General features: G+C 39.4%; 1 protein-coding gene across 8 annotated transcripts in view; it reads left to right on the top strand.

Moving 5' to 3' along the window:
- Positions 1 to 1,998: 1,998 nt before the first annotated feature.
- The window catches only part of myo3a (myosin IIIA), a 69,514-nt gene continuing 44,803 nt past the window's right edge, over positions 1,999 to 26,709 (top strand). For all 8 annotated transcript variants that reach the window (XM_085286778.1, XM_085286781.1, XM_085286784.1 and 5 more), the window contains exons 1-6: positions 1,999 to 2,110; positions 3,067 to 3,250; positions 7,340 to 7,474; positions 19,909 to 20,013; positions 20,122 to 20,221; positions 26,186 to 26,262. In XM_085286778.1, the coding sequence (XP_085142904.1) occupies positions 2,109 to 2,110; positions 3,067 to 3,250; positions 7,340 to 7,474; positions 19,909 to 20,013; positions 20,122 to 20,221; positions 26,186 to 26,262 (603 nt within the window). In that variant the 5' untranslated portion in view covers positions 1,999 to 2,108. The remainder of the gene's footprint in view (positions 2,111 to 3,066; positions 3,251 to 7,339; positions 7,475 to 19,908; positions 20,014 to 20,121; positions 20,222 to 26,185; positions 26,263 to 26,709) is intronic.

Below are 26,709 nucleotides of genomic sequence, written 5' to 3' on the forward strand. Positions count from 1 at the left end.
TGGGACACTGCTGAATGATGCTGAGAGGAGCACCAGAGCAGCCATGGCCTGTTTCACCTGACTCGCTCCTTGTTGTCGTCCGTATACTCGCCCATTGTTAGCTTGTCTTCTGCAGGTTAATTTATGACACTATCAATTGATCGGCTGCTGGCTACTGGATGTCCTCATGCCTAAGATAATTACTAAAACCAATTACTTGGGGATAATAACTTTGCGAGTGTTCCTTATTCTTGATGTATAATACATAGCAGAGGTGGCTGGGGCACACAGGAACAACATCCTGCTCTGGTCTGTTGCTGCTGCTGCTGCCATCCACAACTGATACCCAAGCATGTTAATGCACTTAGGAAAGAGTAAGTATGATACTAACTTTTTATACTGGCTGATCCAGCTTCTTGACTTACCTAAACAGGTTTTCAGCTTTGACTGCAAACATAAACACGTCAAGGCTGCTTCATTTGGATTTCTTATTTGCAAACTTTGGGAGTGGCTCAGTAGTAGCCCAGTGCAGGCTGTATGGATACCGTGTGTGTGTACGCGTGCATATGTGAAAGTGCAATCTATGCTTTATCCTTACCATCCATGTGTGCAAGCCATCAAAGGTCAGTAAAGTTAGTTCACTTGTAATAATTTGGCAACATTTAAGTCTGTAAAGATTGTAAAGTGTAACTTATGTTTACTATGTGGAGAAGTTAAGCTGCTACAGCTGTCGATGAACTGTTTGCAAGATTTGACATGCCTTATTGTTTGTACTTTTATATTATTTCTAATAAATTCTGTGGCTATGCTTTCAAGTTTCGTCTATTCACATGGGCTTATTTGACTTGATATTATGAGGATCTTTTTCTGTGTCTTTCCAGTCGTAGCCACTTGCTTCACAGAATTCTTTTACCAAGCTCATGTTTTCTGAGTGGGAGCGCTGCGTTTTTTGACTTTGATGAGCCCAGTGAGGCAGATTATCTCAGCTTGTAGACGGGCAAACTTCATGTGCCAAGGTTAAGCTGAAACGTTAACCTATTCATCAGGGTTACAGAGTAGCCTCAAGTGGCCAGACGTCCTGATCAGATGCCACTCAGATCAAGGAGTGTGCCTTCACTTGACTTAAAAAAAACCCACACATTTATATTTAATTTTCACATAAACAAGACACAAAACAACAGCAACAAAACTGTATTATTTCTATCAAATAATAGCAAAGCAGTAAATACATGCTCAGTTACACATCTGCATTTCATTATTTGTGCACACAGACTATGGTTAATGCCACAACCTTTAACAGCTAATGAAAAGTGACAGGCAGCCAGTACTCTGGGGCACACAAGCTTAAATAACCACATGCATGCAGTCACAAACTCACGCACACTGCCTCCTCTAAAGGGTTACTTCCTTGCAGCTTGTGATCCTGTTGGAGGTGTCCACTGTGAGTCCTTAGGTTTCGCCCTCCCCTCTCATGTGTCGCAGCATGTTGACACACACAGGCAATGATGTATTATTGAGGATGTCTGTGGATTACTTGGGCAATGTACATTACAAGTGCAATTACCTACACAAGGATACATGTATAGGAGTCTAATTGCTCTGCATGGGCAATGGCTGATGATATCTCTGCAAAATAATGTGCCTGTCTGCCAGTTTTATCTTGCTGTGTGCAGGAATCTGTACAATTTAAATCATCTTAACTAGTTCAGATAAAATAACTGCAGGAGCTGAGTATAAGATGGCACCCTGGGTGGCAGTCTTCTCTCACCGCAAAATAAAGTGAAAAATGATAATAAAAAGAAGAAGAAGGCTTTTTGCATCACTGTGCACTTCCACTCAAGCTAGTTTTCTTTTGTGTGTGAATGGGCATCTATATGGGGAAAGGCTCATGCTGCAACAGAGACTAATTCCTGCTAATCCCACTGTATCTCCAATCTCTCAGAGCTAGTTTCCAATGGCAGCCCTGCAGCAGGGGAATTGCTAGTGAGATTAGCTTTCGTTAGCTCCTCCTCTGTTTGTGGTACTCACTGCCGGGCCAGGCTGGCCTGCCACTGCTAACCTTTTGCACAGAAATGGATTAATTGCTTTGTTTTCCCCAAAAAAATGTGCTGCATTGATTTCGGAGAATAATGTAAGTTTGATTTAGAGAGTTGTGCTTTTGTCTTTGCTTTAGCTTTGTGGATGTGGTTCTTTGAGTTATGGGAACAAATCTGTGATGACAGACAGACACCTTTGAAGGATACACGAAAGACTCTCTTGAGATTTGGCTGTAATTGCATTTCATGTAATTATCTGATTGATCTGCAGAACCTGAACTTTCTTCTGCATATTTCCATGCAAAGACAACATATGGGTTTATTTACTAATAGCTGTTTGCTTTTTAAAATATATGTACATATTATCACCTTGCCATTTTGGATGTATCTTGCTGAATATCTTGATCAATTTGGTGCTGAATGATATCAGCCTTAAAAATTGGGAATGTGTCTTATTGGACCTGAAAGCAGGAAGCACACCCCTCTGAAAAGCTGTGACTTAAAGCTAAGACATCCCATTTATCTGTAACAGGACACTGAAGAGTCTTAATGAAGGCAAGCACAGTTGTTGCCTTTATTTTTATGCATTGTTATGTTATAAAGCTTCAATCTGCTGAAAATCAAAGCTATTTCCTCTAGATGTAATATTTACTGCAGATATAGATGGGCGTTAAATCCCCTAAAGACCCAATTTAACCCCCCATCTATATTGCATCCCCGGATTATCCTCAAGTAAAACACTTCCAGTTTAATTCCCAAACAAACCGTGAACTTTGAACACTCATCTGATTAAGCTTCAGGTGTTGAATTTAGAATCTGAAGGAAAAGATCTACTGTACATTATGTACTTGCACAATAGCTTTAAATCCCCTTCATCTGAGCTCTTTGCTAATGTGTTTACTCAGTTCAGACATGGATTAATAACAGTATAGCTGCACTAACTGGTGTATAATATAGGTCACACACAGCACAATGTCCCCCCCCCCCAACTTACCGCCTGCCCCTTCTCTATCACTGACCCACATGTACATGTGTTTTTCCCATTCTGCAGGAGATATCTCCTAAAGATGTTTCCACGATCAGGGAAATCGATTGTCTTTGACAACTTTCCAGATCCGACCGACACCTGGGAAATCATCGAGACAATTGGTAAAGGGACCTATGGAAAAGTCTATAAGGTGCTTAATAAAATAGATGGAAGTAAAGCAGCTGTGAAGATACTGGATCCGATCCATGTAAGTTGAGTTTGTTACATAGTAAGTACATTGTGAAAGAGCTTTAAGACTTCTTCAATATTTTTTATGACTGAAACAAAGAAAGTAACGGCTACAATCTGGAATTGTAATATGTTTTTGTAATTTGTTTCTGTAAGTACTGGATCATATCACTTAATCTTTGAATTCAGGTGTTTTCAGGGAATCCAGCGCTTAGAATAGGTCATTCTATAGAGTTCACTGAATTTCAGTATGGCACTGCAACGGATGTCGCCATTGCAACAGGTGCATTTGTGAAATTTTTCCCTCCTAAATATTCCACATATTTCACATCTGACATTTAGAAAACACAGTGATTCAGCCACAAAATGTCAGACCAAGAACTTATAGAGCGAAACTGATCAGTGCCAAGTGCACAGTGTGTAAAAATTACCAAAGCTCTGATGACTCACTGACCAGCTACAGATGAACCAGCAACAGTGTCATGGACAGTCAAAGCTCATTGATGTACACAGGGAGCAAAGGCTGACCATTGGGTCTGATCCAACAGATGAGCAGATGAGAGTAGCTCAAATCGGTAAAAATGCAATGCTGGTTGTGATAGAAAGGTGTCAGAATACACAGTGCATTATAGTTTGTTGCTTATGGGGCTATAGACCAGTCACCGTGCCCATGCTGAGGCTTGTTTGCCACCAAAAGCGCCAACAAGATGCCAACAATCGACCATCTGTGGATTGTGCTGGTTAAACAAGTGAGGCCCCAACTACAGCAAAAGGGGGACCAACACAATTTTAAGCATAATGTCATGTTAATGCCTGATTGGTATATATATCTATACATATTGTTTTGCTCTTAGTGATGGCACAAGAAGTACACGTTTATGTCTTGTGACATGGCAAGTGTTTAATTTACATCATCGATTTCTGGGTGTTTTTACTTTCCTACATCTTTACTTTAGTTTTAGTTGATTGTTAGTGTAGTTTTCCCTGTTGTATGACACCTTAAATGTGATCAAATTTCATCTTTTTAAACTGAAAATGTGTATTTTATATGTTTCATTATTTTTTACCTTTTACCTTTTTTTTTTTTTTAGAGATTTATATCTGGAACAGGGAGTGCACATGATCTTCCAAGGTTAAAAGTCATGATTTTTCTTTACATTTCATCTGAAGCGTGCCCATAGGCTATGTATACCAGCTGGTATTTAAAAGGAAATCTAAATAGCTGGGTAGAAAACTTACTGAGAAGTAAACAGTAAAGGCCCCACCATCTCACAAAGAAAGAAAAACCTTTATGATGTGAAAAACCTCTGGCTTTGCAAGCACAAAAAATCAAATCGTCAGTGTAGTCTGACTTATTAGCTCTGCCCTCGGTAAGATAAACATCACTCTGCTCTGCTTTGTTCTCAGCCTGTGAAGAGAATAAAGCCAAGCAGGTTGGAAACACCTCAAGCGAGATTCTTGTAACTATTCTTCCCATCTACAACCATCAGCAAATTATCTCAGCAAATTGCCTCTGATGATATCAGTTTAGCACTCTGATCATTTTGGACTTGCGTTGCTTGTGGGGTGCTTTAGCACAGAGCCAAAACACAAATTTGGCATTACAGCAGAAGTGTGTGAAGAAGGAGAAGAAAAAAAAGAAACGGCCTAATGAGAAGAAGACTTTGTCATGCTGCAGGGAAACATGATGTTAAACTTGACATTGTGGGACTGATCTGTCCTATAGAGTCAACATTTTTTATAATTACTAGATTTACCATTTACAGAAGATTACTTCAGATGTGTTACATTTCTGAGCATTACCATATTTGAGTAGTCTGTTTGTTACCGTTCTTCATCGATTGTGTTGTCTATTTTGAGTCTACGTTATAGTGCATGGTTTATTTAGAGGCATTTAATGAGCAGCAGGGTTCTTCTATTAAACACACTCTTCAAGTCTCATTAATTTGGGAGGGGATTTGTTTCTAATTATTAAGAAACGCAAAGCGCATCATTACCATAATCTTAATCACTGCACTCATTTCGTTCACATATAGAAGATGCAGTACAGATTTTTTTAAATACTGTATGTTATGTTTAGTTTCAAGCTTTATCTTTTTCTTTTTACTTTTTTTGATGAAAAGCGATTTGTAGTCCAGTAATTTTCTGTACTTTTGCTTTCTACCTTAAGCTACATTAAATGTATAAAGCAAAGTCATTTTACATTGTGGGCCACATATAGCCACTTTGATCTTAAGTGGCCTGGATCTTTGAAATTCCCATTTCTGTCAGTGTAAAAAAAAGTTTAACTGCACATTTAGTCCCTAAGAAATCTTCATATATCAAAGGTGCAATTTCAACAGTGTTAAGTAGTTTGTTGCCCTGTCTTTGTTGTAGTTATAAAACTTTTTTTTTTTTTTTTTTTACAGACAAAACATGAAAAAAAATGTAATTACTTTGGTTTAGTATGAACGCAGGAAGTCTAAAAAATTATGCCCTCCTTCACATTTTCCAAAACCATCCATTGGAATTAGAGTCTTTGCTGTGCCCATTTTGACCCCCAAACCATATGTTTGAAATCAAAAATCTGGTTTCAGGACTCTGTACGAGGGGTGTCAGACTTCCGATGCCACCAACTACAATAGGATTCTGCTCAGTACTATTTATTGTAGTACTGCTACTGTTTATCACTTGTGATATAGTACTAAATACTGTACAAGATTAAATGTCCACCAGCACGATTTGCATTATATGCTAAAAGTTCCCGGTCTTTAGGCTTTAATAACCGTGCAACATTCAGAAGAAGAGTATACGATGACTGCTGTATTTAACATGTCCTGGATATGTCCTTTCGCCCACATTAAATTGCAGAATAAATGGTGGAGACTTTGCATAGTGTCCGAAGGTCGGTCGCTCTGTTTTTCTTTGATCAAATCAGGCAACCGATGACGTTCTTGATATTTAAAAAGGTTGCAAAGCAGTTAAATGAGGAGCTGCAGATACATGTCTTAGAAATCACAGGACAAAGAAATGAATCATTCTCAAAGTCTGGTTTATGGACATTGCATTGGCTGTGTATCTGTGATATCACCACAACTCTGTCACTGTTCTCTTGAATGAAGATAGTTGAGAGTATCCTCCTCATCACTACTGGTGTAGGAATAGAAAAAGTTGAGAGAGAAAGCAAATAAATTACAGTTTTCTCCACAAAGTCTAGAAGGTAAATAAATGAAAGAAAAAATGTAAGCAATAATAACAAAGTATCCATTCAGCTGATCTTTATATTGTTATTTTCTTGGTTAGAGTTAAACTAAGAGGACCGAGAAGCAGGATCCAGTGGATGGTTAGCTCTGCTTAGCATAAACACTGTAACAAGCAATAAATAACTTTGTAAATGTAACAACTTGTCAATCAGCCAATCCAATCCAACTTTATTTATAGATCACTTCAAAAACAACATGGCTTGTTGTTTTTGAAGTAAAAAACAGTGATAAAAGTATACATTATGTAACACTTTCATACACTAGTTATTAATGAGCATGACTGTTACTGAGCCACTTACATGTCAGCTGATATTTGATATATTTATTGTACTAAATTCATTTGAATTCGGTTTTTGCTTTTTGAATTTTAGATATTTTACTCTTATGTATTTCTTGTCATTTCTTAATATTTGTATTTAAACATAAAATTATTTTAATATACAATTTTTGTTCTTTTTACAAATTACTTTTTACTTTAAAGTAAGATTGTATTTTATTTTATTAAGCTAAAATTATTCAGGCTATTAATTGGGTGTGTTTGGTCTTATTTTTAGCTTCTGTAACAAAAAAATTCCCCAACATTGGGATTATTAAAAAAGTAATAGCTTTTATCTTATGTGAAGTAACCCTCTCCAGTTCATAATTTCAAATTTTTCTACCAGTATGAAAATGGTATTAATATTATTTAACTCATGCCTAGACAGTAGTCCAGGTAGTAATTAGTATTACCTCTATTACTCTGTTATTTGGCATTAAACATTCAAAGATAAAATATGGCTGGTAAAAAAAATAGCTAAAGATGAGATTGTAGGTGTTAAAATGTGTGTGTCGTACACACTTAGCTGATGTTTGCTCTTGTGTTTCAGGATATCGATGAGGAAATTGAAGCTGAATACAACATCCTCAAAGCTCTTTCTGACCATGCCAATGTGGTCAAGTTTTACGGGATGTATTACAAGAAGGACATCAAATGTGGGGATCAGCTGTGGCTCGTACTAGAGGTAAGAGCACAACATTGGCTGTGTTTTTGTCACAGGCAGATTTGACTTGGATCTTAGAGAGCATATACTGTAGGTGCAAAAGCCTTATTATACTACAAACAGGAAGTCTTGCCAGGTATGTACAGCGGTCAGGGATTATGTAACAGTTTTAGCCACAATGGGCAGTCTAGGAGTTTACTTATAGAGCACCTGGGGGATTTGGTCGCAGGCCAGTTAGTACCAGGAGGGGGGGAGGTTAGATTGCGTGTTGTGAGCGCCCTGCTGAGAGCAGCACAGCAGGGATTTCTGTTAACAGGAGCTGTCTTCATGTATTAGTTTATACACCCTCTGTATAAAGTTGGAGCACAGGTTGAAATGTTCCTTGTTGTAGTTGATTTCTGTTGTAGAACTGAAGATACAACACACTGAAATTGCCTTTTTTTGAATTAGCCTTTCCTTGTTTGCACCTGCTGATGCACGAGAAAAGCCACATGTAGCCGTGATATTTTCATGAAGGTTCAAGGAGACCTTGCTACTGCTGCTGCTTTCAGTACTCCTCAAAAATCCTTCCTGTCAGCTCCCCCCGTTCTCCATCTTTCTCCTTTTTTCATTTTCTGCTGTAGCCCTTTAGAAATGTCAAGCTCCAGACAAACATGTAATGGAGGTCAACCTCAGAGGAGAGAAAGTGTTTGTGTCAGATATTGGTTTTCTTTGCCTTTTGGCAGTCGGACCATGTAATTTGTGTTCCTGCTTTGATAGAGAGCAGTACAAACCTGGAGATGTCTGGAAAACACTGTCAGCAATCTCAAGGAGGTTTGATAAGAAATGAAACAGCCATCGTCCAAAAGGGTGGTTGATGTGTTTCTTTGTGTGTGTGTGTGTGTGTGTGGTGTTTCTGGCGAATGGACTATAATGTAATTTGTCTCAAGGGATGGAAATGTTGGTCTGCTGGTTAATTAATCACTTTTTTTCTGAAATATCCCTTAAATACACATGCATGAGCCCCAGAGACCATTTCTTGCTGCCATTGGTAAACCACTGTTTTCTGTATGACTTTGACAATTTATGTCACTGGGAGGAGACTTGCGGATAGGCGAGGAGAAGCCTTCAGAGCTGGCTGAAGTAGTCCTCCGGTGATTAAGTCAAAAGTCTGGCTGTACTTCACAGCAAAAGATGCAAACTCAGCAGCCTGCAACAAGTGCTTTAAGGTGATACTGTGCAAAGGAGGTAACACCTCGACTCTGATGAAACACCTGGTGACGCATAGCGGTTTTTTAAAAGCCGAGAAATGCGCTGTATTTGATAGCTTGCTGCGAGACCTCACATGGAGCACATCTACTGCGGGTGTGGTGCCTGTTATCGGTCCCGGAGTTAGCAACATCCCCCAAAAACCCGAAGAGGAGAGTCCTGGCCCCTAGCCCTGCCAGTGTAGCAGAAATGATGATGATCATGATGGCAGCAGCAGCCGTGCTTCTCTGCGTGAGTAGCTTAATGTTGTTCGTGTATGTCTGTGAAGGTTCTCAGTCATCCAGGTCATCGTAGTCAAAGGAGCTTGCAAAGAAAAGCGTCTGGACTTCTGGACTTCTTTTCGTTGTTCGTGTGTAATTTACGTTGAGTAGGCTAACCACGTTATTAAATTAATGCAGGTAAGGTGAACTAGCAAACACCGTTGTAGTTACATGCGGCTGTCTTCTTGTTTGATGGCAGATGCTCCCTTCACCCTGGCCAAAAAGGCTAAAATGACCAAAGAAAAAGTGGAAAACAGTTAAACATGAGAAGTTTTTGGACAAAGTTTGTGGGGTTTTTTCCATTGTTTAAGCACTACTTCCAGCCAAGAGTGATATCATAAATCCCCTATAGCTGCAGAAAAGGCTAACATTGTTATCTTTTTACAAAAAAACAGCTAAACATGAGAGGTTTTTGGACAAAGTTTGTGTTCTTCATTCTTTAAGCACCGGTTCGAGCACCGGTTCGAGCACCGTTTAAGCACCGGCACCGTTTCAAAAGTATCGGTTTGGGACTGGTATTGGATAAAACCTAAACGATACCCATCCCTAGGCGTACCTATTTCACATTTGGATTGGATACTAGACTGGATATTGGTGACAACAGGCCAATCGATTCACTTCAGTATTCAGTATTCACTACACTGTGTATTAGCATCAACTCGGGATTTTATTTCAACAGCATGCTGTGATTAAATTAGCTGAGATGACTGAACAGCTATATTGACGTCACTCTCAGACTTAACTATGACAAGAACATGTTGTCACCAACTCCATTAATATTATTTCAATTCAATTCAATTCAATTTTATTTATATAGCGCCAAATCACAACAAAAGTCGCCTCAAGGCGCTTCATAGATACAGAGAAAAACCCAACAATCATATGACCCCCTATGAGCAAGCACTTTGGCGACAGTGGGAAGGAAAAACTCCCTTTTAACAGGAAGAAACCTCCGGCAGAACCAGGCTCAGGGAGGGGCGGCCATCTGCTGCGACCGGTTGGGGTGAGAGAAGGAAGACAGGATAAAGACATGCTGTGGAAGAGAGACAGAGGTTAATAACAGATATGATTCAATGCAGAGAGGTCTATTAATACATAGTGAGTGAGAAAGGTGACTGGAAAGGAAAAACTCAATGCATCATGGGAATCCCCCGGCAGCCTACATCTATTGCAGCATAACAAAGGGAGGATTCAGGGTCACCTGGTCCAGCCCTAACTATATGCTTTAGAAAAAAGGAAAGTTTTAAGCCTAATCTTAAAAGTAGAGATAGTGTCTGTCTCCCGAATCCAAACTGGAAGCTGGTTCCACAGAAGAGGGGCCTGAAAACTGAAGGCTCTCCCTCCCATTCTACTTTTAAATACTCTAGGAACAACAAGTAGGCCTGCAGAGCGAGAGCGGAGCGCTCTAATAGGGTGATATGGTACTACAAGGTCATTAAGATAAGATGGGGCCTGATTATTTAAGACCTTGTATGTGAGGAGCAGGATTTTGAATTCAATTCTGGATTTAACAGGAAGCCAATGAAGGGAAGCCAAAACAGGAGAAATATGCTCTCTCTTTCTAGTCCCTGTCAGGACTCTTGCTGCAGCATTTTGGATTAGCTGAAGGCTTTTCAGTGAGTTTTTTGGACATCCTGATAATAATGAATTACAGTAGTCCAGCCTGGAAGTAATAAATGCATGAACTAGTTTTTCAGCGTCACTCTGAGACAGGATATTTCTAATTTTAGAGATGTTGCGCAAATGGAAGAAAGCAGTCTTACATATTTGTTTAATATGTGCGTTGAAGGACATGTCCTGGTCAAAAATGACTCCAAGGTTCCTCACCGCATTACTGGAGGCCAAGGTAATGCCATCCAGAGTAAGAATCTGATTAGATATCATATTTCTAAGATTTTCAGGGCCGAGTACAATAACCTCAGTTTTATCTGAATTAAGAAGCAGAAAGTTAGCGGCCATCCAGGTCTTTATGTCTTTAAGACATTCCTGCAGTTTAACTAATTGGTGTGTGTTATCTGGCTTCATGGACAGATAGAGCTGGGTGTCATCTGCATAGCAGTGAAAATGTATGCTATGTCTTCTAATGATACTGCCTAAGGGAAGCATGTATAATGTAAACAGAATTGGTCCTAGCACTGAACCCTGTGGAACTCCATAATTAACCTCAGTGTGTGAAGAGGACTCTCCATTTACATGCACGAATTGGAGTCTATTAGATAGATATGATACAAACCACTGCAGCGCAGTACTTGTAATACCTACAGCATGTTCTAATCGCTCTAATAGGATATTATGATCAACAGTATCGAACGCTGCACTGAGGTCTAGCAGGACAAGCACAGAGATGAGTCCACTGTCAGAGGCCATAAGAAGATCATTTGTAACCTTCACTAAAGCTGTTTCTGTGCTGTGCTGAGCTCTGAAACCTGACTGAAACTCTTCAAATAAACCATTCCTCTGCAGATGATCTGTTAGCTGTTTGACAACTACTCTTTCAAGGATTTTTGATATGAAAGGAAGGTTGGAGATTGGCCTATAATTAGCTAAGACTGCTGGGTCTAGAGATGGCTTTTTGAGTAAAGGTTTAACTACAGCCAGCTTGAAGGCCTGTGGTACATAGCCGATTATTAGAGATAGGTTGATCATATTTAAGATCGAGGAATTAATTAATGGCAGGACTTCTTTGAGCAGTTTTGTAGGAATGGGGTCTAAAAGACACGTTGATGGTTTGGAGGAAGTAATTATTGAAGTTAACTCAGAAAGATCAATTGGAGAAAAAGAGTCTAACTTAATATCAATGGTACTAAGAGTAGCTGTAGATAATATTACATCTGTGGGATGATTATTGGTAATTTTTTCTCTAATGATAAAAATTTTATTTGTGAAGAAGTTCATGAAGTCATTACTAGTTAACGTTAAAGGGATGGTTGGCTCAAAAGAGCTCTGACTTTTTGTCAGCCTGGCTACAGTGCTGAAGAGAAACCTAGGGTTGTTCTTATTTTCTTCAATCAGTGATGAATAGTAAGATGTTCTGGCTTTGCGGAGGGCTTTCTTATAAAGCAGCAAACTATTTCTCCAGGCTAAATGATGATCCTCTAGATTTGTGACACGCCATTTCCTCTCCAGATTACGAGTCATCTGCTTTAGGGTACGTGTTTCAGAATTATACCACGGAGTCAGGTACTTCTGATTTGAGGCCTTAGTTTTCACAGGAGCTACAGTATCCAGAGTCGTACGTAGTGAGGAGGTGAAATTATTAACAAGATAATCGACCTCTGTTGGGGTAGCGTTCAGATAGCTGCTTTGCTCTGTGTTGGTACAGGGCATTGAAGATGATAACAGTGGGTGGATTATATTCTTAAACTTAGTTACAGTGCTTTCAGAAAGACATCTACTTTGATAAAGTCTACTCTTCACCGCTGTGTAATCAATTATTGTAAAAGTAAATGTTATCAGGAAATGATCAGACAGGAGAGGGTTTTCAGGAAACACTGTTAAATGTTCAGGTTCGATGCCATATGTTAAAACAAGATCTAGAGTGTGATTAAAGTGGTGGGTGGGTTCTTTTACATTTAAGTGTTTTTGTGTGAGGAGGAGTAAAAGGAGGTGCACTCAGACTGAGAGTAGGACAAAATAGGCCAGCTAGGCTCTAAATAACAGCAGTATGCAGCAGCCTGTGACATTCACACTTCACATGAGATGATATGAGACCAGTGTAGATAAATTTAGTAAATAACATAAATTCAATTTTAAAATCTTTATGTATTTTTGTGCTGTTGTTGCTTATCATCTTACTAATAATTTCTAGTCCTAGTTAGTGATATTATTGGTGTATCTGTTTATTTGTTACCTTTTACTTTTTACGAAGTTAAGAAAGCATTATTTAAATCGAGCCTGATGTTGAATATAAAGAATGATTTTCAATCTCTTTTTCATGCTTATATTTTTTTTTTTACTGATGTTGGATATCTCAGTGGCTCCATGCTGTGGTATTTTATACATTTGCCTAACAAACAAAAGCTCCCCTGGGTCATTTCTGTGAAAAGATTTTTTAAAAGGTTTAGATCTAAATGTGCTGAAATAGTTGATGTTGATACTTAGCTTGAAACAAAACCACGTACAAGTTTGTGGCATAGATAAATGAACCTCTTAGTACCACTGTTTACCCAACAAAAAATTATGCTAACCTTTAACCAAAAGCCCCATTTCCCCAGGCCATCTACAACCAGTTTCCCTTCCTAAACATCCAAACAAAGTCTTAAGGCTAAAAAAAAAAAAACTAATACAAAAGCTAAATGAAGACCGACAGGATTTCCATTTAAGATACTCATCCAGTTCTTCTATTACGCTACCTTTTTTTCCACTGTTAGGAGATTATTGTTTCACACTGAACATTTTTCCTTTGTCAGGTACAGCAGTGCTAGAACAAAGTGTCCATATTTCTGTAATCCAAGCTCAGTGGGCTTCACATCAACAGCAGCACTGTTATGCTAGCCCAATAGATAGTTTTCACCTCTCCATCTTGAGTTTCCTTCCCCTTTCATCAATCTCCTTTCTCCTGACCTTTGCAGAGGACCCTGCATTTACTTCTCTCAGATATCAAGATGCTGACAGCACCATCCTTTTGAAGGAAAACAAAGAAAGTGCTATTGTTTTTTTAAGATAGTTTCATGTGAGTGTTCAGTGAAATTATCTACCAGGGCTTAATTCCTATGAGTAAAACTATAAATCTGCTGTGATCTTTGTTTATTCCCCGTGGTTACATATCCACTCAAAATTTCCCTTGCAAATCTGCAACCAGCAGTCCAAATCTGGTGGCTAATCCTGAGGCTGAAATCACTGCCTGACAGTTTAATAAGTGGCTGTGTTGTGCGTGTGTGTTTTTGTGCTCTGAAGTAGATGCACATGGGGTTTTAGCAGTAAAAAAGACAGGAAAGCAGGGAGTGAGGTGGTCATTCACCATGGTTACTGGCCCTCCTTTCTAAACTGTAATTTTCCATCCTTTAGCTCTGCTGAGAGGAGCCTTTCTCTGCCCTGCACTGACAGCAGACCGCTCATTATGAGCAGAATTCATACAAATTGCATCCGCTACTTTGTTAGCCCTTCATTGGGGTCTACGAGCTTTTGGCTTTGCCTCTGTAGTGTTCTCCTTTATCACAGCAGATGTGGGCAGAGATGAGCATGCTTTCATGTATAAAGGCCTAATATTGCTACCAGAGAGCTTGAAAATACTTCAAAGAAAGTGACGCTAGAGCGACTTTTATTCTCTGACTGGAAATAAGGAGCTAATTTAGATGTGCATGTCATTTGTGAGACTTTAAAAGGTCATTTGTTTTAAATGTTCACCATCTTCTATCGAGCTAAAATAAAAAAATGTTGGAGTTTTAAATCAAAATTGCATCACTCTGGGGATGTGCTTTTTAAAAAAAAATTGGGATTGCTAAAAAAATGTCATTCGTCATTCATCTATGTGTGCAGATTAATTAAATTAAACCCCGGCCGCTAAAGTGAGCAGCTCAGAGAAGAAGCAGAAAAAGATAACTCAATCTATTGAAGCGCAAACCTTTACACCATCATTTTCTATCACGGAGGAAATGAACAGCAAAAGCAAGCAGCAGTGGTAGGAGAAATTGGCTTATGAAGATTCTTTGTCAGGACCAAAACTGCATAAAGAGTCTGCACATGAAGAAAACAATAATTAGCATTGTTGTCTGGGGAAAGATAAATGATAAGTGGAAAAGAGAGATAAATCTCTCGAAGCTTCTCATTAGTAAGCCTATACAGCTTTCCCTTTCAGCGTGGCACAAAACACAAAAACTGGATCGCACGAGGACTTGACTCGAAGGTTCAGGAGAAACTTAATCAGGGCTCATCCTGGGCATGTCGCTAGTCTATCCCAGAGCGACAGAAAATCACACACTCTGAACTCTACACCTATGGTTAGTTTACAATCACCAACTAATCTAACCTACACATTTTAGGACATGTGTTAGGATGTGAGCCTTAATCAGTTCACAAATTCCCTAGTCATTGAATCAGTGCTTGAAAACACATGAAAAATTTTTTGCTTGTCCCTTTTTTGCTTTCCTCGCTTCATTCTACTTGGACACCCTGTCAAAGTCAACAATTTGTCCTGGATTTTTCAACCCATTTTCTCTCTCCAAGCTCATCCTCTTGACCTTTGCACTCGTTAATTGACAATGATGTTTTGAAATAGTTTCCCTCTATCAGACCTTTCGATAAACGGTGCCAGAAAGTGGACACCTCGGCTATTATGCTCCGTGTAAACGATAAGGCCACGGTAACAATGGGAGTGCTCTTCTCTGGAGATGGTCCAGCATGCCGCACACACGTTTGTTTTCAGATCTTAATGAGGACATTGAATAGATACAATGCCTCGATTTCACTAACACGAACACTAACCCCCCAGAAATGAATGCTTAACCTTAAACTGAACTATAACCTAATTGTAACCCTAAACTCAAAACAACATTTTGAGCCTCAAAACATGCCTTCAAATTCACAAGGACTGGCATTTGGTCCTCATATTTATTGGTGGTCCCCACAAGTATAATGACAGTTCTTGGTCCTCACAAAGATATTTAAACAAGTACAAACACACACACACACACACACACACACAGGGAACATGTTTCTTCGAGCCTTTTGCAACTCGGTATATCCATCCATAAATGAGGTAATTAAAAAAATACAATGTAAATTTAAACTTTTATGCAATCACACTGTTAATGAAAGATGGCTAAAGCGAGCACCTGTGTTTAGTTTGTTTCATCTTTACCTTTCTTTTATCTACTTCTTTGCTCGTCTTTGATGCAAAACTTGCATTTACATGACTAAACAAGCACCTGACCTCATTTGTAATGGAGACTAGACCACTCAATATTCAGTGTGTTCCTTTGTTTATTCTTTGACATGATGAGCAAGACAGAGCGCAAATCTTAACAAATCTTTTCATGCAGTGCGTTCCTCTTCCAAATCTGTGAAATGTGTAACAAGGAAAGATCAAACTCCATTGAATCGTCTCTAACTGTAAAAATGACTCATGATTTTTATGAGTGTCAGAAAGAAAAATAATTTTGAAGCCCATTGCTGGTACATTCTTCAATAGTGAGCAACATGTCAACATGGTTTTTCTCAATAAGGCAAAGGAGCAGATGAGAAGCCATCCACAAAAACTGACCAAGTAACCCATTCCTGATCTCGGTGTGTCAAATACTATGGGTTTTTTTCAAAGCTGCTGGGGTTTTGCAAATGTAGAAACGGTGTCCTGGGAATACAGTACACTGGGTTACTAACTGGTCTCATAGCTAACCAGATTTAGCTGCTGAAGCGTGAGAGTTTTACTTCCTTCTTTTTACTTCCTGATTGACAAAAGGCTCTCTTTCAATCATCTTGTACTGAACTTTTAGGGAGTGGAAATGCTAAAGGAAAGGGATGTACTTCATTTATAACACAAGAAAAAAGTGCTTGAAAAGTGAGTACAACAAGAGTTCAACAAACAGTTTTTGTTGCATTAACCGTACCAAGGATTTTGTGGTACTTTAAACCTTGCCAAGTATTTGTGATGCCTAAACATAATGACTGAATAAGAGTAAAGATAAAAAGCAAGTGAAAACTAATAAGAGTGTGAAAACATAGCCTCTAATTGGGCATGAACACTGGGCTCTAGGCTGAAAGCTTAAACAACGTCAAAGATTAACTGGAAGATGGCAAAAGCCATGGTTCAAAGCAGCCCAGTTCATGCATGAGAGATAATGCTCAGCAAGTGCAAAAGTAAAGTAAAGCTGACCAGTTTGCATGACAACATGGGATTACAAAATGAAACCGGAATCAACGAGCACCAAAGAGGTCATAGATTAAAATTAAGATCCATGATTGACATTAAAGGCTAAGTTTTCCTGTCAGTGTTAAAATTTCTGCCTCTGAAAAGAAACCGTAATCTTGAGGTGTTTGAATATCTGTGCTAAAGCTCATAGAACGGTTAGTAAATGTGATTTAAGCAGTTAAACAATTAAATTCAATCATCTATGACATATGTCGTTTCCTTTCTGCAGAGATTTAGGTCTTCACCACATCTCTACTAATTAATGTTCATGTCCAGGATCACTTGTTGATGTGGCCGCTGTGGCTAAGGTGAGAGCACTAACGTTTAGCTCACCTAAATCCGGGACATCGGACCTCTCATTAATATGGATTCCTTTGTCTGCCTCGTGTAATTTAATGATGACAGGTGATATGGCAGCAATGATGTGGACTGACGTCAGGCCCCGCTCATTGTCAGAGTGCTGTGCTGTCTGTGAAAACCTCTGCGGTATTCTCTGCTTAACTGCAGTTTGTCTGCACGTCTGATAGCCGAGAGGAGACGTGATTAAGCTTCCTATGTGGCAGCTGAGATACATGCCATCCATCCTGCAACAGTCCTCCGGGCTCCTGATGAATAGGCAGATTGATAGGCAGATAGAAAACAGACAACAGGCACATCATTGAAAACTTATGCCAGTGCACCGTCAAGGTCAAAGAATTGCTTCACCTTCAGTGTCGTAGAAGGATTACAGATTATAGTTACCATTCCAACCTTGGGCCAGCATTTCAATTTGAGGTTAACATACAAAGTCAAATGAACATGACACAAAACTACTAATGAGAAATAAAATGTATTTGCAGTGATATATAATTCCTGAAATGCACAAGGAAAGAAAGACAAAGTGTTTCAAAGAGATATGGAAATGCAAGATACACAAAGAAGTAACTTTGACTTTAGTGGCTCTTGTTCCGCCGGTACCACCGGGGCCTTTTACCGTTGTCTTGTTGAGGTATAATGCAAGATTACAGTACAGTATAAGATAATAATAATTGCAGAAAGTTGCTTCTTTTCATCTGGACGCAGTGCTCTCTCTAGGAGAAACATTTCATTGCTCATATTTCAGTCTTAGATAAACTTTTCCCCTGCAGATGAACAAATTGAACTTTCTGGGACAAGATAATAACTAGCTCAATTTTAAAAAGCTGTTAATGCTAAAATGCCACCCATCAGTCTATTATCTGCTGCTTATCTGGTCTGGGTCACAGGGGCAGCAGTCTAAGCAGGAATGTCCAGACCTCCCTCGCACGAGTCACCATCTCCAGCCCAAAACACCTCACCAAGGAGCTGCCATAGTCAGATTCCAACTCGATCCTTTAAAGCAGCTCTACAAATTACCTACTCCTTGTGATCTCACTCTTTTGGCCACCAACTACAGTTTGTAGCCGTAAGCAAGAGGAACGTTGATCAGCCAGCAAATCAGTAGCTTTGTCTACATCTTCAGTTCTGTACCAAGCTCTAGAAAATTACTGCTTTGGAAAATGGACCAATTTTTATTACTTCCAGCTTCCCAAATGCCATGATTTGCTGCTTATATCAATTTTATGTGAATACCAATAGCGTCTCATCTATATTTATTATGTTTTAGACTGTTGGATGGATTTTTAAAAAGCATTTTGAAGATGAGATCTTTGTCTTCCAGTTAGTTTATAGACTAAATAAATCAATAAAATCGAATTAACTACATTTAGTTAGTATTCACTGAGATCTTTAAATAAAGGAATGACTTTGTAGCTTGCTGTTGTCAGCACAACATTTTTTTAAAGCCCTGTAGGTTGAATTATAAAGAGATCACTCATTGTTTGGCTATTTGGGCCCTTAGATGTTTACTTTACTCTTTTTGTTGTGGTGCTATTGTTGAGCTATGCTGTACCTTTTTTCTTAGGACTGCAGGTAATGACACTGCAAGTTAGCATCATTATTTTCTATCTAATAAGGAGCTATTTCTTTACCCCAAATTACACAACACAGTGGGTAAACATCCCTTTCCCTGAGAAAATAAATATTACACTGTAAGCCTCATTGTGTGCTTCCACTTGCAGTAACCTACCATTTGAAATGTGTGTTAAAAACTATTTTTGTTGTATTAATTGTGAATGGTAGTCTTAACATTTTCTCGCATGTGTTACACATTTTAAACAGGCTGATTTTATAGGCTGATTTGCTTTTAAATTACAAGTTAGGGAAATCAGTGTAGTTATAAAAGAGCAAGAGATCACTACAAAAAGCTATAATGGAAATTTCCTGTCTACCAGAAAATGTCAAGGATGTTTTTTATGCATGCAGTTAAGAGTGAAGATGGAAAATTGCTCATAAAAAGTTGAATGATGCATGTGTAGATGATATCTTTTACCATAGAGAGTAACAGCGTCTGTGTTTACAAACAGGGTTCGTATGCAAAGAGACGCCATTTCAGTCCACTTCCAACCCCCAGCGTCGCTGATTGACATCTTAGAGCTTTTTATTTTTTATGCACTTCTGGCATCTCCCAAAGAAAGACCCAAATTAAGGGTTATTGTTGTTGCCAAGGCAACCTACTGGGTAATTTTCTGTAATTTTCCGGGAGGGATTGCTATTGACGGTGAAGTCCATATCAAGATGCTGTATGCTGCAAGGAAACACCTACAAACACAAAAGTCTATTTTTCGGGGGAGGAGGTGTTCTGCCGCAGTGAGGAATGTCCCATAAACGGTGTATAATTTCTAATATAAATCTTGGCTTTGTCTGAATGCATACGATTATTTGCTTTATTTGAGCCCGCTTAGTCATCACCGCATAGATTAAACCCTGCATACAAAATGTACATTCTCTCCCGCTAAGCTGCCTGAGAAAGATAAGCCTCTAAAGATTGATAGAATTACTTCCAGCATCATCCCCCTGTTTTCTCGCTGTGAAATCTTATGATCAAAACGCTTCACCCCGTGCTGTTTCCACATGAAAATTCGGCATATCTTTCCCAGAGTTTGACACATTGTATAAGCAGAGTGTGTGCTGACTCACGGTGAGTTTTTGCTCATTGTCCTCTTTCCTTTGTGGACCCCCACCCCCCCCACCCCCCACTGCAGCTCTGCAATGGTGGCTCTGTGACAGATCTGGCCAAGGGCATGCTGAAGAGAGGAGACCGAATGGATGAATCCATTATTGCCTACATCTTGCACGAGTCCCTCATGGTAAGCATTGGAGGGGGGTGACTATGATGTACCCCAGAGTAAACGGGGTGATTTTACAGGCAGGTGCTCATCAGGATAAAAGAAGCTGTTAACCTCTTTGTTTCGCAGGGCCTCCAACACCTGCACATCAACAAGACCATCCACCGTGACGTCAAAGGCAACAACATCCTATTGACGACGCAGGGAGGGATCAAGCTCGTGGACTTTGGTATGTGCCTCTTTTTGCCTTTTTAAAAATTTTTGGCATCCCTGTCCTCTAATCAGCAAAGAACATGTTATAGCTCTATTTAACAAAATCAATTACCTTCAGCTGTCTTACAAATAAACTGTGACAACAATTAGTTTCCCTGAGAGGCTGGACTACATTTACACAATCCAACAACGTGGTGGATGGTTATACTTTTCCACTGTGCCACAAACAGCTGCAAACATTGCTGCTGCTCCCACTGCAATTTCTTAACCAAATGAGGCTCGCTGTAGTTCCTGGCCTCAAGGATCGGGATAGGCAAATTGATTCTGATGGTTTTCCGGAGATGACTCACCCTCCCCCAAAAACCCCCAGCTGCCTGTTTTCATTACAAATAAAATCCCCCTCTCCATTTGTGCGTAGGTTTGCATTTACTCCTGCTAATTGTGGGCTTCTCTTAAAAGCCCTCTCCTAACAATGAAGCACAAAGTGCACTGCTTTTACACAAGAAGAACTAGAGGGTGGGGAGGTATTAATGGAATCACTTGATACTTGAATGGGAAGTAGCTAATACTGAGCCAGAGCAGCTTCTTCCTCCTCGCGCTGCTGTCATGGAGATTCTCAGCACCTGTTTGTTTGTTTGATGTTTACTGATGAAGTAGATCGAGATGTCCAAACTCTGCACCCGGAAGCATCACATAAGTATTCATATAATTAAACAGAAATGTGATAATGCTTCTGGTGATAAGAGATGAATCCTAGGATCTGGTATTCTTGGATTTTTTTAACAGCTGTGTGCTGTGTGTTTTATTTGTGCATACAGAACATATTTGCTTTAAAAACTAAAAACAGTTACAAATACAACATATTCTGAACGGAATGGCAGAAAAACATCCCTCGTAATCGGTCAAAACTATGGCATCAGTACTAGTGGCTCTTATTATTGCATCTGAAAACTGCTTTATTTAGCTAAAAAAAAAAACATTAAATACCTCTTTCTACATAATTTATTAATTGTGTTTAGTGTGATTCATTTAAAAGTATTTATGCTGAAAGAAGAACCAAACAATCCTCCATGAGTTTGTAATTTCTCAAATTATTCTGTATGATCTGGTGGTTTGGCCGAGACCACACATGTTGCTTTCTTAGTTTTTGCTGCTGTACACTGAAAATCAGCTGTCACATCTTCAACACTGTGAAATGCTGGAGTATTCATAGACTAGAAAAAGTAACCTGTTATTGGTTTCAGTTTTAAAGTGAAACAAAATGTTTCAGTCTTGTGCAAAAGTCTTGAGTCACCCCTCATGTCTTTATATTTTGCTTCCAAGGAGTAAGGCCTTCTTCTAATTCTGTACTTGACAAATAGTTCTCCCATCTCTCTCTGAAGGTCTTTCAAAGATTTTCTTTGACCATTTTCAGAGGATTTTTTTTTGTTTTTGTTTTGTGTGTTAAGCCACTTAAGCCCGACCTATGAACCACTCAAGCATAAAAAAGCACCTAACTCAAGCGATGAACCAGTGTTGTGTCTACACATGAAAGACAACTTAGCAAAGAATCAGTTCTAGATGGTATCTGTCTATGCAACTTTTGCCTCACTCTGATTTAAATTAAAATGCTATAAACACTCACAGACGATATCACACAAATTGTCTGAAGCTATTAATCAGGTTATTGCAATCCTGGCATCTCCAACAGCATCCAGCCATTATTTCTGCGATATATCATCTCTTGCTTATTTACAATAAGAACATCTTATCAAGTGTTTGATGTTTCTCTGGCTCAACCTGTAATGAATGTCCAAGATAGGAAGGATATCGTATCTCTGAAAATAATTTATTACATACAAACATTGTTGGTTAGACCAGAGAGCCAGTTTCAATTCACCGTGTTTAGTGCTAAGCTCATGTAACTCTCACAGGAAGTAATTATGTTTAATGTTGGGACACGTTATCATCAGTAAATTGTTGCTGCATTCACTTTAAGGTATAAGAAAGCAGTGGCACCGCTGATCAGCTTATCTTCTATGAATAAATATTTGCCGCTGTGCATGACTGTTATCTGTTCGCACCATATTTGTGGTTGCTGGTTAGAAGTAATGCATGTGGATCAGTTTAGGGAAGATGTTAGAAGAAGCTGTATTATAAGAGGAAATAAAGTTTATATTGAAGTGTGGGTTTAAAGGAAGAAGAGCCACAGATTTTCCTGACAGAAATCTCTCGACATCTACTGGATGGTTCCCACTGGTTGAGGTCTTATCTATTTTAATTCCCTAGCAGATCAAATCGGTCATTTGTCCTGTAACTTTCAATTCAATTCAGTTTTATTTTTGTGCACCTCAAGCTGCTTCATATTGTAAGGTAAAGATCCTACAATAATACAGAGAAAACGGCAACAATCAGACGATCCTGTTTGAGCAAGCACTTGGTGACAGTGGCAAGCAAAAACTCCCTTTTAACATATGTATTCAAAACCACAAAACTAAAAAATGAAAAGCTTAGTTGGAAGTCAGAGTCACTGTAAATAGCAGGGTTTACCCAATAATTAAACTTTGCCCCCCTTGCACCATAAATAATAATTCATTTTTATAGTTTTTAAGTTTTTATATTTTTGCCAGATTAAAAAAACTGTCTGCTTTCAAGTTTTCTCTTATTATTCTATGAAGTGTTCACATCATAGGCAGCACATTCAAGTAAAACAAGCTGTATGCATTACAGGAATTGTTAGGTTTGAGTGCTGCCAGCACAGAGATTCATAGGATTTGTATGGAAAATAAATAAGACCACAAAAACAAATGTTGTTAATTTTAGTCCACTAGATTAGTCTAAATTAAAAGGTCCATTTACTTTTAAAGTTGTAACTAGGGACACCACTGTATTCCTAATTTTGTCTATCAATTTTAAAGACAGCTGTCAGTCTCCTGGTCCTCTAATCTACATGCTGAAGTGTGTGTGTGGTAGTAAGGAAGGGCTTAAAGTCCCAGAATCAAGAGCCACATGAATGTGTGTGTGAACGGTGAATGTGGTTTGTGGTGAAAAGTCTTTGTTTACTGGTTCACACATCTGCTTTTACAGCAAAAACCCTTATCTACCATAATATCATGACACCACGCAGGCCTACATACTATTCAAGCAGCAGCATGTCCTCCACTACAAGCTCTCCTGTAAATCACACTTCTTGCTTTGTCGCTGCTTGATCTTCACTCTGGGTTAGGCTTTTCATTGCTAACCTTTGTTGACTTGACACGTTCTTGGTAACACGTTGCGTGTGCTGTGGTTAGTTTCTTCTGGCCTCATCACAGTTTTGCACTTTATACATATATATACTCCATACATACTCCAGTACAGCCTGTAATCTACTGATTTGTGCTTTTGAACAGGATGTTTTCATTTGTCTGGTCCAATATGATGCCATATGTATTGATTCATGCCCATGTACTCAAAAAGAATATTTTTCACTTTTGAAAAGGAAAAGAATGTGTATATTTCGAGAGTGGAGGGGTTGCTGGTGGAGTGACTCATTTTGCTGAACACACTAGAGGTTTAAGTTAACATCATAAACATCACACATTCTTTGTATTATTTTTTTAATATTTTATTACTTTCATAGCATTGAGCATTAAACACTATGTGGTCAAGATGAGAAAAATCTTTGTGGCTTGGGTTAAAATACATAAAAAATACTCTGGTTTCTTGATTTCAATCGTACGTGCTGCAAACACAAAACGGACTTCCTGTGAAAATAGTCAGGAATTCATGCTGACTGTCATGAAAAAGCGCAACAGTTTCTGTTCATGGCCATGCAGAAATAATTGCTTTTGGAATTATTTCCTGTTTTGCATGCTCATGCCATTTCAAGTAACGTAGAGTATTGGAGCAGGTGCATCGCCATCTTTGTCTCCCATTCTTACCAACATGAACTGAGGTCAGGCAGTTTTTGCAAAAAGACCTTAAAAAAGCATTTTCATTTATTTCTTCTGTTCTTCGGATAATTAAAAACAGGATTATTTGATTAGTTTCCATTTCAATTACAACAAGCTGCAAGGTCACTGTGAAATGTTTTAGTGCAATGACAACAGGCTGGATTCGAAGAGTATGCAGGCACCTGGGTTGAATCTCATTTATAAAAGTAGCTCCAACTTCTTTTGTGACGTCCCGCTTGCCAGCTTGTACGCTGCTGACAGCTGAGATTTGAATGAGGTCTGTGACGTCACGAAGGAGGAGAAACAAACTCGCAGAGTGACGAAAATGGCGGGGTTGGGGGGGGGGTCCGACTCGAGCTTCCACGGGTACTGCGTCACGCTGGGATTAATGGTTTTTCGTGTGGAGGGGCACATGCTACACTGAGCAGCTGAAGAGATAAAGCCCCCGCAGTGACTCATCACCGGCGGAGAAACAGAACAGCAAAAAAAAGACGGACCCAAAAAAGAGCAGCAGAAGAATGAGGAGAGCTGCTCGTTCATCGGTCTCTCATGAATATTCTAATTGACGGCATTATCTCTGTGATGATTATTAAGTGTGTGGCCCACCAGGCTGCACTCCGGGCTAATGTAGTGGAAACAGAGGGGTTGAGAGAGCTTTAATAGGGGGCTCTTTGTGTACCTGTACTTTCACGCACTGATATTCCTCACACGCCTTATATATCATAACAAACACATACAAGTTTGTGTATAAGGATGAATCCCTGTAAAACTCTGAGTTTGTCCTCACTAATGTGGTGTGATGTTAGTGTGTTTGTGGTTTTACGACACGATGTGACTGTCCCTGTGTGTATGTTCGCCTTATGCCTACACCTCCCCGCCCTGCACATGATTATAATCCCTTTTGATGTTTGCCACAGAACCATTTTCCTTTACACTGCTCATCCTGGCATTTCTCTCCACCCCTGGATTTAACCCCCAAGCTCCAACAGTGACAGCATTTAAATGGATGCGCAGAATCATCACCATGTCTAAATTTGCTGACATGGTTGGAAATACATTCATGTGGTGTAAATGGCTTTGTTCTGTTACTTAGAGATTGTGCCTGTCTGCACACTTTTGATGTTTTAAACAGATTTTTATGCAGTTCACCATCTGGATGTTTTGTTGGTACATTTCCTCAAATTGCCCTTTCATTTCTTAAAAGCTTTTATGTTGCACGTCTGGCTGCTAAAACACATTTTGCAGAATCTGTGCGCCTCATATTCTTCATGTAAAACTATGAAGTAGAAGACAGAGACGCGGTTCTGCAGCAGCATGTCGTGCATCACTACATCACCTTTTGTTTGTGGGTTGCCGCTTTTGTCTCGAGGCTTTGCTTTTGTCCCGGTCGCTGCTCTTGATCTGGCCGGCTGCTTCAGCAGAGCCCGCCCTGGGATACATCACAGTGTAGCGTAACACTGATTTGTCTGGACTGGACCGAAGTCACGATTGTGGGTCAGCATGTTCCTTGTCAGGCACATTAACACAGCACACACACACGTAATGACACACGTGTCCTCTTTTTCTCTCTGCAGTCCCATTTCTGCTGAACGTATCTGCCTCTGACTTGACTGCTGTAATGTGACTCGGGCCTCTCTAGCATCAGACAATAAATCACTCAGATGCGTCTTGTTCTGGGAGGAGGTGACACGTCTCCGGCCACCAGATCGTGCTCACAGTTGAATTGTATTCAAATGTTGTTCTTGAAATGCCAAAATCGCTTGCAGTCAAATAAGAATTTGTAATTCATGGCAGTCTATCATTTGGATAAAGAAAAAAAGCACTGCAGATGTTTATGCGTGTGTATTGTTTATTTCCTTCGTCACTATAGCGACAGCTCTATCAGTGCACGCTTCAAGAGCCGTTGGGCTCTCTATCATTTGAGCCATGTCCTGCTGTTTACTGTGCACTGTTTCCCTTTTCACAGAGCATCACTTTTACCTGCCAGTGTGATCTTTGTAGAAATAAAAACATGTTATTGAGATATTTTGAATTGTCTCCACTGAGTCTTGTTTTCTACCCTGCAGGCGTTTCAGCCCAGCTGACAAATACCCGTCTGAGGAGGAACACCTCAGTGGGAACCCCCTTCTGGATGGCTCCCGAGGTACGGTAAAAGTGGCCTATAAATGCTCCCGCAGCCTCGTCTCTTTCTGCTACATTAGCCTGGAGCAGATCCCAGTGGACCACAGTTAATAATCATCAAAGAGATAACACTGTCAAATACAATGTGCATGGAAAAAGTGAAATGGGCAGCCTCCATCGTTCATCTCTTGTATAATCATGGCTGAGTGCACTGACAGTATGTATAGCTTGTGTAGAGAAGTGGCTGCAACAAAAATTGAGCGTTTTATACCAGTCGTATGTGTTTGAACCTTATTCTTTTTATAGCAGGTTAATGTGACTTTGTGCTGTGAGCTGGGCTCTCAGCTCGGGGTTCTTAACGACTCTCTGACACTGACTGAAAGGCTGTTTCTATATGATAGTGTTTTTCTTGCTTCAGTAATGCATTAGGGTTTTTGCAGTTTTTGTATGCTGTTATCTGTGGCCACTA

The sequence above is a fragment of the Mchenga conophoros genome, linkage group LG9 (assembly GCF_057382185.1).
Source record: "Mchenga conophoros isolate Kocher_MC1m ecotype Shallow Benthic linkage group LG9, M_conophoros_male_GT1.1, whole genome shotgun sequence".
Classification (NCBI taxonomy): Eukaryota; Metazoa; Chordata; class Actinopteri; order Cichliformes; family Cichlidae; genus Mchenga; species Mchenga conophoros.